Source organism: Miscanthus floridulus, unplaced genomic scaffold (genome assembly GCF_019320115.1).
Source record: "Miscanthus floridulus cultivar M001 unplaced genomic scaffold, ASM1932011v1 fs_857_1, whole genome shotgun sequence".
NCBI lineage: Eukaryota > Viridiplantae > Streptophyta > Magnoliopsida > Poales > Poaceae > Miscanthus > Miscanthus floridulus.
The window spans coordinates 63,660-75,738 of record NW_027097355.1 but is presented as its reverse complement, the minus strand read 5'-3'; the positions used below and the strand labels follow the sequence as shown (position 1 = coordinate 75,738).

At 44.4% G+C, this 12,079-nt stretch overlaps 2 protein-coding genes across 3 annotated transcripts; one reads left to right on the top strand and one right to left on the bottom strand.

The window, feature by feature from the left end:
- The first annotated feature begins 504 nt into the window (after window positions 1-504).
- LOC136533330 (uncharacterized) lies at window positions 505-1,125 on the top strand. The gene has a single exon (XM_066525893.1). The coding sequence runs from the start codon at window positions 505-507 to the stop codon at window positions 1,123-1,125; it is 621 nt and encodes a 206-aa protein (XP_066381990.1).
- A 1,446-nt stretch (window positions 1,126-2,571) lies between these two features.
- LOC136533329 (auxilin-like protein 1) lies at window positions 2,572-11,743 on the bottom strand. Of its 2 annotated transcripts, none has more exons than XM_066525892.1 (6): window positions 11,129-11,743; window positions 3,310-6,898; window positions 3,154-3,229; window positions 2,953-3,020; window positions 2,800-2,865; window positions 2,572-2,709 (listed from the first exon to the last, which is right to left on the bottom strand). In XM_066525892.1, the coding sequence occupies exons 1-6, from the start codon at window positions 11,563-11,565 to the stop codon at window positions 2,587-2,589; spliced, it is 4,359 nt and encodes a 1,452-aa protein (XP_066381989.1). In that variant the 5' UTR covers window positions 11,566-11,743; the 3' UTR covers window positions 2,572-2,586. The 2 variants fall into 2 exon arrangements, with proteins under 2 accessions (XP_066381989.1, XP_066381987.1); XM_066525890.1 differs by having other exon boundaries at window positions 2,953-3,023; window positions 11,129-11,742.
- Between the last annotated feature and the right edge of the window lie 336 nt (window positions 11,744-12,079).

Sequence of the window (12,079 nt, the reverse complement as noted above, 5' to 3'; positions counted from 1 at the left end):
ATCGCTTGGTTAGAGCTGTCCCTAGTAGCGATAAGCTCTTTATAGGAGGTGATCTTAATGGCCATGTAGGTACATCAAGTGCAAGTTTCGAGGCGGTTCATGGAGGTTTCGGATATGATAGTAGGAACTAGGAGGGAGAGAAAGTCTTAGACTTCGCCATAGCTTTTGATCTGATGATAGCTAATACTTTCTTTCGTAAGAGACAGTCCCATTTAGTGACCTTTAGTAGCGGCCAGTACTCTAGTCAAATTGACTTTGTTCTTACAAGGAGGGATAAACGAACATGCGTGAACTATAAGGTGATACTTGGAGAATGTGTGGTCGCTCAACACAAGATGGTGGTGTGTGACTTTCGCTTTCTGGTGCAATCTCGTAGGAACAAACAAGCTAGGGTTGCTAGAACGAAGTGGTAAAAATTAGAAGGGGAGGCATCAAAGTCTTTAAGGAAAAGGTCATTGAAGAGGCCCTTGGAGGGATGAAGGCGATGCAAACAACATGTGGGAGATGGCAACATGCGTTCGGAAGATTGCTTCAGAGGTGCTTGGAGTGACCAAAGGGAGCGGATACAACTCGAAAGACACTTGGTGGTGGAATGAAGATGTGCAAAAGACTATTAAGAAAAAGAAGGAGTGCTATAAGCCGGTAAAGAAGACTACAAAACGAGCGGTGAGTGAGGCAAAGGGGCGAGCCTATGAGGATCTTTACCAACGTTTGAGTACGAAGAAAGAAGAGAAGGGCATATACGGGATGGCTAGGGCTCGCGATAGGAAGATAAGGGACTTCAACCAAGTCAAGTGCATAAAGGATGTGAGGGAGCAGCTCTTGGGGAAGGAGAATGAGATCAGACATAGATGGCAAGAGTATTTTGATAAATTGTTCAATGGTGAGAACGAGAACACCACCGTCCAACTGGACGACTCGTTTGATGACACAAACAGACGCTTTGTGCGGAGGATTCAAGAATCAGAGGTCAGAAAAGCCTTGAAAAAGATAAAAGGAGACAAAGCGATGGGCTCTGATGGTATCTCAATCAAGGTGTGGAGATGTCTCGAAGATATAGCTATAGTATGGCTGATCAAGATGTTCAATAATATCTTTCGATATAACAAGATGCCTGAGGATTGAACAATAAGCATATTGGTACTAATGTACAAGAAAAAGGGAGATATCCAAAGTTGTACTAATTATTGAGAAATTAAGTTGATGAGCCACAGTATGAAGTTATGGGAGAGAGTCATCGAGCAGCGTCTGCGAGGAACGACGCAGATATCAACAAACCAATTTGATTTCATGCCCGGAAGATCAACCACAAAAGCAATTTTCTTAATAAGACAAGTTATGGAGCGGTTTAGAAAACAGAAGAAGGACCTCCACATGGTTTTCATTGACTTGGAGAAGGCTTATGACAAGATACCAAGAAATGTTATGTGTTGGGCTTTAGACAAACATAAAGTCCCATCAAAGTACATGACCCTCATCAAGGACATGTACAACAATGTTGTGACTAGTGTTCGAACAAACAATGATAACACAGATTACTTCCCGATTAAAATTGGACTTCATCAAGGGTCAACCTTAAGCCCGTATCTCTTTGCCTTGGTAATGGATGAGGTTACCAGGAACATACAAGGAAGTATCCCTTGGTGTATGTTGTTCGCTGATGATGTAGTGTTAGTGGACGAAAGTCAGACTGGAGTAAATAGGAAACTAGAGTTATAGCGGCACACCCTTGAGTCTAAAGGTTTTAGATTGAGCAGAATTAAAACCGAATACATCAGATGCGACTTTAGCGAAGCTACACAGAAGGAGGGAGATGTGAGTTTGAAAGGAAAGTAGTGGCTAAGAAGGATACCTTTCGGTATCTGGGATTAATGCTACAGAGAGATGGAGATAATGATGCGGACGTTAGCTATAGAATCAACGTAGGGTGGATCAAGTGGCGACAAGCTTCTAGCATTCTCTGTGACAAGAGGGTACCACGAAAGCTAAAAGGCAAGTTTTATAGAACGGCGATTAGACCGGCTATGTTGTATAGAGCAGAATGCTAGCCTACAAAGATTCGACATATTCTACAACTAAGTGTTGCAGAAATACATATGTTGTGATGGATTTGTGGTCACACAAGAATGTACCGAGTTCAGAACGATGATATACGTGATCGCCTAGAGGTAGCACCAATTGAAGAAAAGTTTGTCCAACATCGATTGAGGTGGTTTGGCCATGTCCAAAGGAGACCTCCAGAGACACCAGTGCATTATGAAGTCCTAAGCCAAGCTAATAATATGAGGAGAGGTAGAGAAAGACCGAAATTGACATGACGGGAGGCAATAAAAAGAGATTTAAAAGCTTAGGATATACCTAGAAATTTATGTTTGATTAGGAGTGTTTGGAAAACAGTTATTGAAGTGCCTGAACCGTGACTTGGGGCTCTTGGTGGGTTTCAACTCTAGCTTACCCCAACTTGCTTTGGACTATAAGGCTATGTTGTTGTTGTTGTTATTGTTGTTGTTGAATCTAATGATGGGCACAAGAAAAGTTTCTGACAAGAACCAGTGGAAGTCCTACAGTAACCAAGATGTAAATGGTTCAAACAGAAGTCCTATAAGCGAAAACACGTACATATTGCAATGTGGACAGCAATGCTCGCAGATTTCCTTCTTTTCCATTTGACCATCTCTTGACTTCAGGATCAAGAAATTCAGCCAGTCTCTGTATCCAAAAGTAAACATTTCATGGATAACAAATGTTATTTAGAAACAGAGGAATATGTTTTTCTTTCCTGATGACCAACTATCTTACATGTTTCTCAGCCTGCTCCCTCTGCGCCAGCATGTCCCGCATGTTCTTTTCAGCAAGGGCTTTCGCCTGAAAATTGGTAATGATGAGGACTTCCACAGGCTAGGCAAAACAAACAAGTAAAGAAGGCAACATAGCAATAGCATTGGAGGATACCGCTCGCTCAGCTGTGCGTTGGTGCCTTTCCAATTTTGCTTTATGTCGTAGAGCTGATTCAACCTCAACTACTATAAATAGCAAACATGACAAAGCAAGCCAAGTCTCATGTGTCATATAAGATAACACTACAGAAATATTACAGAAGATTGGCCACAAATACTTGAACTATCTTGCAGTAGGATATATTTCTAGCAATACCTTCAACACAAGAATCCATGCTTTTTCCATGTTTATTGTAAGTTGCCTTCTGAAACGATGCCTCCTGTTGATTATCCTGTGTCAAGAATGCAGATTAGAACAGTATTTAGTTTGCGTATGCAACAAAAAAAATGCATACATAATGACATCAGCTACCTGATTAGGTGCCTTAAAACTATCCTTAAAAGAGGACCTGAACTTCCCCATTCGCTCCTTTGCATCTGCAGCAGCTTTTGCCTTTTCAATTGCCCTCTCCCGAGCTTCAGCAGTTGCTCTCTCAACTGCTGCACGTTCTGCTTTCATTCTAGCTTCTCTCGAAGCCTGCTCCAGAGCTGCTTGAGCAGTTGCCTTCTCTTCTTTCTCGTGAGCTTCTGCAGATGCTCTTTGACGTGCTGAGGTGATCCTTTCTAACGCTATTCTTTCAGCCTTAGCACGAACCTCTGCAAATGCCCTCTCATGTGCTTCTCTTGTAGCTCTCTGAACAGCAAGCCTATCTTTTGCTCGCTCCATTTCCCGTTCCTTCTCTTCTTCCAACTCTCTTCTCCGTCTTTCTTTATCTTGTTCCTTCCCTTTTCCCATTTTGCATTCTTTTTCTTTCTCTTCATCAAGTCTTACCTCCTTCTCGACTTCTCCTTCAGCCTCTTTTATGGCATTCCTCACTTTAGTTCTCTGAACATTAAGATTCTCTTCTCTTGATTTTAGAATAGTTTCTGAAGCAGTGTCTTCTGCAGCCTTAGGTCTAATGTCACTGTCCAAGTAAAAAGGTTGCTGATCCATGAACCTTACATTTGATATATTGTCTTCTCTCTCTCTCTCTTCTATTTCGCTTCCAATATTTTGCCCTTCTTCTGACTCTGTACAATTTTTGGTTGGAATTTCTCTACCTGCTTCTCTGCAATCCACTTCAAGATTTTCAAGAACAGGAGTGCTTTCATCAGCCTTCTCAGCAGAAACAGACTCAGGTTTTTGAGAAAGGTGCTGCATGCTACAGCATGCTTCTGAAAACGAAGTCTGCAGATTATTTGACATTGTGCTCATCTTCATGGCATAATCACTGCCATCATCAGTGATAAGTTCATCAGCAGAATCAAATAGATTACCATCTCTGTCACTACTTACATTAAATTCTGGACATGCATCTTTGGGCTTCATGTAGACAACAGTTTCCATGGATTTCTGCCCTTCCCTACTGTCATGGTTTAGTACTTCTGCCACTGTCTTTTCAACATTGTCCAGCAAGCATTCTTTAGTATCTCTTTCCTTTCCATGGGATATTGTATCACTGACTCTGTCCATTCTGTTATCCAAATCTTGGGGTCCCCATGACCCTTGTGATTCTTGGCACTGATATGGATCTTTGTCAAAACTACCACATGTTCTCACATTTGATTCCATGTCTCCTACAAATATATCAGCTTCTGCTTCTTCATATTCACTTTCATTAGCAATACCACTTCCTGAAGTAACATAACCTTCCTCTTCAACAGATCCAGCAACCTGATCCATATCTCCCTCTTGAAAATCTTCATGTGCATCAGCCTTCTCCTCAATCCCGAATTTTGTCATTTTTTCATGGATGAGTGATTCTGAATTTACTTCATTTGCTCTTCCATTTTTGTTCTGTAGGCGTGATTCATCAACAAAACTGAGTAGCCTTTCTTCCTCAAAATTCAAATAAGATTTGGAAGGCTCTTCTAATTTTGGTATTTTCGCTTCAATTTCCTTGATCTCATCAGCATTAATAACATTAGAATGGTCCTGTAAAATCTGACTCCTTGCTGAAGTACAAGGCAACCCATCAATGCATGGAAGCTGAAGTTCCTCTTTACTGTTGACATCTTGGTTAGAGTTTCCTACCAATGGAGTTTCCAGAGCTGTGCTTTCAGAATGATTTTCATTACCATTGGCATGACCTGCAGATAAACAAGGTTCCAAAAATGTACTGGAGATTTCTGGGTCAGCATGGACCTCTGCAGGTAAATTATTCATGCATGAAATCTCAAATTGCGCATCATTTTCGTGGCCTAGAGAATTCCCCACCCCTGGACATTGTTTTAAATGGGAATCGGTTGCCTCTTGGGATGCCTCCCTTTCATCACAAGGAGGAACTTCTGGAAACCTAGGTGCCTTTTCTTCAGCCTCCACGAAAGCTATACCGTATTTTCCCAGATTTACATGTTCTGTTCTCGGAACTGTTGTACTGTTACTGCCCCACAACTTTCTAAACCTCTTCGGCTCACCTGCAAAACCCCCTTCCTTTACTTTCTCAGACTGGTCGAGCTTGGTGGAAGAATTTGTCATCAGACCATTATTTTCTTTGGTGGGCTCTTGATACGTCACCCTTTCATCACAAGGAGTAACTTCTGGCGACCTAGGACTCTTTTGTTCAGCCTCCACAGAATCTATACCATCTTTTCCCTGATTTACATGTTCCATAACTTCTGGAGACCTAGGAGTCTTTTGTTCAGCCTCCACAGAATCTATACCATCTTTTCCCTGATTTGCATTTTCAGTTCGAAGACATGTTGTGTTGTTACGATCCCACAATTTCCTAAACCTTTTTGACTGACCTGCAAAGCCTCTTGACTTTTCATTCTCAGACCGTTCAAGCTTGCCCAAGGAATTTGTCATCAGACCATTGTCTCCTTTGCATGCATCTTCATTAGTTCCGCATTTCTGATCATTGCTAACCAATTCATAAAAATCAGCATCTGATGTCCACTCTCCTAATTGTTCTAGATCACTGCCATTTTGCATCATCTCCTGAGGCTTCCCTGGTAATATAATGCCTTTTTTGTCATGATCACTATGAACAGGCTTAAGTGAACCACTGCCCATGTTTTTATCCAGCAAAGCTATATCATTGCTTTGATTTCCCTCTTTTGCCAATCTTCTCATATTCAGCTTTTCTTCAAACAGATGCACTTCTTCAGGTACATTACATTCCTTAATTTCAGTTGATTTTGTGCTTCTGTTATGAGCTGGTCGCTTACGGAATTTAAAACTGCCGCCTTTTCTCTCCATCAATTCTTTTGCAGCTTTTAATCTGGCTTCAGCAAATTCCATTGCTTCCTTCATAGCAGCAGCAGCAGCAACTGAGTTACGATTGACATCAGAATCTCCATTTTCGTTGCTTCCCTTTTTATTAAGCAATTTAGATGGTGGCATCAGTGGTGGTTGTAGTTGTACTTTGATGGGTGCTGCTGGAAGGCTGACGTTGGATACCCTTAAGAATGGATAGTCGGGGGAAGGTGCTTCCTCGCTTGACACTGAATCGGTGCTAGACCTCTTGTTGTCATTTTCATCCTGGCAAATATTTTCAGAGATGGGAGGGCATGTTGGGATATGTTGCTGCTGATCAACTACATAAGCACTATCAGCACTCTCCAGGCTGGAATCTGCAACGTTTGGTGGGCTCATCTTCTCTTTCACACCATTAGCATGTGTACCACTGTCCATTACCGGGACATAATCCATTTCTGAATCATTTGACAAATTGCAAGAGTCGACCACATAGCTAATTGAAGGTTCTACTATGCAAGCGGTCATTTCAAAAAGATCATCTGGTCTTCCCCTGGTGGTCTTGTTATATGACATAGTGAATGTTTGCTCGCCATCTGGATGAAAGGAGACTGGATGAAATTGCTCGTCATCGAAGTGCCTGCCAGAACCAGCGTCTGGAACTTGTTGATAGAGTATAGATGGCTCAGCATCCAATTGGGTAGATTCTTTTCTAGTTGATGATCTGTAGATATGGAAGTAATGAGCACAAGTCAGAAACAACAAAACATGGCATGTGCATTCACTCTCGTCAATGATATCAAAAGGTCAGACCATTTTACACAGCTAAGAATTCCCCAAAAAGACACAAAGAACTATAAAACAATGAATTAAAAAAAGATGAAGGTATCTAAAGGAATTATGTTAACTCCGCCTATGGTGGGGCGCCTTTAGTGTCCCAGCATAGTAGGTCCCAAGTCCTGGTAAAGGAGGAGGGTTGTGTTAGGCGCGGCGAGCCAATGTAAAAACTTAACCACTTTTATGGAGATGAAACCCAAAAGAATCCCGTTGGGGCGTAACCCTCTTAGCGACGCGCCATGTCGGAACCCGGGTATGGTGTTAAATGAGCAAGGGCCAGGTCGTCACCCCCGTGACGCGCTGTGTCGCGATCTGAACACGGTGTCAAGTGAGCAAGGATCGGGTCGTCACATCCTTAGTGGCGCGCCACATCGGCGCCCGAGTGTGGTGCAAAATGAGCAAGGGTCTTCACACCAACCTCGGCGGGTGCGAAGGGTAGGAAAGCTAGTCGAGCCAACTAGGATCCGTTTAGTTAGCTGGAATGTAGGGTCCCTTACGGGTAAGTTAAGAGAGTTAGTGGACACAGCGGTTAGGAGGCGTGTAAATATCTTATGCGTCCAAGAGACTAAATGGAAGGGGCAGAAGGCAAAAGAGGTAGACAATACTGGCTTCAAGCTCTGATACATAGGGACAACTTCAAATAAAAATGGAGGAGTTTTGATTGATAAGAGCCTCAAGGATGGTGTGGTGGAGGTGAGAAGGCAAGGGGATAGGATCATCTTAGTTAAACTTGTCATTAGTTATATGGTCTTAAACGTAATTAGTGCGTATGCCCCCAAGTAGACCATGATGAGTGTGCTAAGCGGCTTTTATGGGAAGACTTAGATCGCTTGGTTAGAGATGTCCCTAATAGCGAGAAGCTCTTTATTGAAGGTGATCTTAATGGTCATGTAGGTATATCAAGTGCAGGTTTCGAGGTGGTTCATGGGGGTTTCGGATATGGTAGTAGGAACTAGGAGGGAGAGAAAGTCCTAGACTTCGCCATAGCTTTTGATCTGATGATAGCTAATACTTTCTTTCGTAAGAGACAGTCCCATTTAGTGACCTTTAGTAGCGGCCAGTACTCTAGTCAAATCGACTTTGTCCTTACAAGAAGGAGGGGTAAACGAACATGTGTGAACTGTAAGGTGATACCTAGAGAATGTGTGGTCGCTCAACACAAGCTGGTGGTGGCTGACTTTTGCTTTCTAGTGTAATATCGTGGGAACAAACAAGCTAGGGTTGCTAGAACGAAGTGGTGAAAATTAGAAAGGGAGGCATCAAAGTCTTTAAGGAAAATGTCATTGAAGAGGCCCTTGGAAGGATGAAGGAGATGCAAACAGCATGTGTAAGAAGATGGCAACATGCGTTCGGAAGGTTGCTTCTAAGGTGCTTGGACTGACCAAAGGGAGCGGATGCGACTCGAAAGATACTTGGTGGTGGAATGAAGATGTGCAACAGGCTATTAAGCAAAAGAAGAAGTGCTATAAGCCGATAAAGAAGACTGCAAAACGAGCGGTGAGTGAGGCAATGGAGCGGGCCTATGAGGATCTTTACCAACGTTTGAGTACGAAGGAAGGAGAGAAGGGCATTTATAGGATGGCTAGGGCTCGCGATAGGAAGACAAGGGACTTCAACCAAGTCAAGTGCATAAAAGATGAAAGGGAGCGGCTCTTGGTGAAGGAGGATGAGATCAGGCATAGATGGTAAGAGTATTTTGATAAATTGTTCAATGGTGAGAACGAGAACACCACTGTTCAGCTGGACGACTCGTTTGATGACACTAACAGGCGTTTTGTGTAGAGGATTCAAGAATCGAAGGTCAGAGAAGCCTTGATAAAGGATGAAAGGGGGCAAAGCGATGGGCTCTGATAGTATCCCAATCAAGGTGTGGAGATGTCTCGGGGATATAGCTATAGTATGGCTAACCAAGACGGTCAACAATATCTTTCGATCAAACAATATGTCTGAGGAGTGGAGAAGAAGCATATTGGTACCAATCTAAAAGAACAAGGGAGATATCCAAGGTTGTATTAATTATCGGGAAATTAAGTTGATGAGCCATAATATGAAGTTATGGGAGAGAGTCATCGAGCAGCGTCTGCGAGGAACGACGCAGATATCAACAAACCAATTTGATTTTATGCCCGGAAGATCAACCACAAAAACAATCTTCTTAATAAGACAAGTTATGGAGCGGTTTAGAGAGCAGAAGAAGGACCTCCACATGGTTTTCATTGACTTGAAGAAGACTTATGACAAGATACCAATAAATGTTATGTGGTGGGCTTTGGACAAACATAAAGTCCCATCAAAGTAGTGACCCTCATCAAGGTCATGTACAACAATGTTGTGACTAATGTTCGAACAAACAATGGTAACACAAATTACTTCCCGATTAAAATTGGACTTCATCAAGGGTCAGCCTTAAGCCCGTATGTCTTTACCTTGGTAATGGATGAGGTTACCAAGAACATACAAGGAGATATCCCTTGGTGTATGTTGTTCGCTGATGATGTAGTGTTAGTGGATGAAAGTCAGACGAAAGTAAATATGAAACTAGAGTTATGGCGACAGACCCTTGAGTGTAAAGGTTTTAGATTGAGCAGAACTAAAACCGAATATATGAGATGTGACTTTGGCGGAGTTGTACTGGAGGAGTGAGATGTAAATTTGGAAGGTCAAGTAGTGCCTAAGAAGGATACCTTTCGGTATTTGGAATCGATGCTACAGATGGATGGAGATATTGATGCGGACGTTAGCCATAGAATCAAAGCAGTGTGGATTAAGTGGCGACAAGCTTCTAGCATTCTCTGTGACAAGAGGGTACCACAAAAGCTAAAAGGTAAGTTATATAGAACGGCGATTAGACCGGCTATGTTGTATGGAGCAAAATGTTGGCCTACAAAGATTCGACATGTTCAAGAACTGAGTGTTGCAGAAATGCGTATGTTGCGATGGATTTGCGGTCACACAAGAATGAACCGAGTTCGGAACGATGATATACGTGATCGCCTAGAGGTAGCACCAATTGAAGAAAATTTTGTCCAACATCGGTTGAGGTGGTTTGGCCATGTCCAAAGAAGACCTACAGAGGCACCAGTGCATTGTGGAGTCCTAAGCCAAGCTAATAATATGAGGAGAGATAGAGAAAGACCGAAATTGACATGGGCGGAGGCAATAAAAAGAGATTTAAAAGCTTGGGATAGAGATCTATGTTTGAATAGGAATACTTGGAAAGCAGCTATTTAAGTGCTTGAACCATGACTTGGGGCTCTTAGTAAGTTTCAACTCTAGCATACCTCAACTTGCTTGGGACTGAAAGGCTATGTAGCTGAACTTAATAGGGAAGCAGGCTCCATTGCACTACAGGAGTACACTTTTAGGTAAAATGTTCCGCAACATGTTTTAGGAACCTAGGATCAGAATTCGTAACTGACTATCGTCATCATGACACATATCTAGTTCTCCTCTTAATGAGACACGTGCAAATAATGCACATTCACGGGGAAAAAATGACACATATCTAGTCAACACAGAAATAACCAGTAATGAAAACACGCAATTAAATTTAATAAGTGAAAATTCAAGATTGCACAGGCATTTCTCTAAGTCTTCCAGTTCACAACAACTCCAAAGTGGAGAAGAAAAAAAGACACCACTTCAACACAAGGGAACTACTTTTGTGCGAAAGGACTTCCTAAAACAACTCCAGATATATACAGTATGTAGCCTCTTCAGTCGTGAACATTGAGGCCCGTGACGAAATATAGCACTTCACCAAACACAATCACCTTTATGGATCAGAAAATTTGCAGTACACGTAGCTTGGAAACGACATTCCACCATCCTACTCGCACAAAATTAGCCGAAATAGTAAAGGAGAGGGGAACCGCAAAGGCAGCATTTCATCGCCAAAAATGGTGTGCGGTAAAGATGAGCAATCCCTCAACAGTGTAGAACCTAGCCCCATTAAACCCATTATTATTGTACCTCTAAAAGCGCCAGCAAAACAAGAGCCCTCCCCTAAAAGCGGAGCATAATTCTTGGCCCGAACAATGAGCCTGACGCAACAGTGTCACAATGGACGGGAAGAAAAAAAAACAAAATCCTAAAATGGGGGCAGAGCTCGTCGTACCTTGAGCTCCCGCTCGGCGACGCGATCTCCTCCAGCAAAGACTCTGCGCCAGGAAGCATGTCCTCGTACGGCACCGCAAAGTCCCCGAAGTCGAACCGGCCGAAGATCTCGCAGTACCCGCCCGCGCCGGCGCCGGCGCCGTCTCCACTGGCAACGGCCGGCGGCAGGTCGAGGTAGGGGATGGAGCAGGAGGCGGCGACTCCACCGAACACCTCGGCGTAGTCCGCCGGCGCGGTCGTCCCCGCCCCCGCCCCGGCGGCAGCGAAGGCCGGAGGCGGCGGCGCGAACCGCGGGGGCCCGCCGAACACGTCGCCGTAGGAGGACGCCGACTGCGCCGCCAGTGCAGCCGCGGCGGCGGCCGACGCCTTCCGCCTGTGCCGCCGCTCCCGGTGGGGCCGCCGCGGCGGCGGCGGCGCCGTGGCAAGTGGGTCCTCCATGGCCGGCGGCGGCGCCGTCTTCGGAGGAGGTAGTAGGGGACGGCGAGGCGAGGCAAGCGAAGCAGGGGAGGAAGAGGAGCGGAGACTGTGAGGTGAGAGTGAGACCCACCGCCACCGGCTTTGGCGATTCAAATAGGTATAGGTTTGGTTCGATCGAGCCGGGGGTTTGGGGAATGAGGACTGGTGATGGATGAATCGAGTGGTATGGTTGGGTAGGTGGAGCCGGGTGCAGGTGGCGTTTTTTATTTGGGTCGACGTGGTGGGGCCGGGTGCCCGTCCAGTCACCACTGTCCTTCCTCGGACCTCGGCGTCCGCGCGGGGTCAGAGTAGTCCGCCGGCGACTTTGCGGTCACCGAGGTAACAGTAACGCTGCTGTAAAAAAAAATAGGCTGACCGCACCGCGCCTACGCCAAGCCAACCGGCAAAGCAGAATGGCCCACCGTTAGTACTCCTTTTACAGGTTGGAAATGGGCAGCACGCTGCGGCCGGAGGGCCTGTATACGGCCCCCAAATC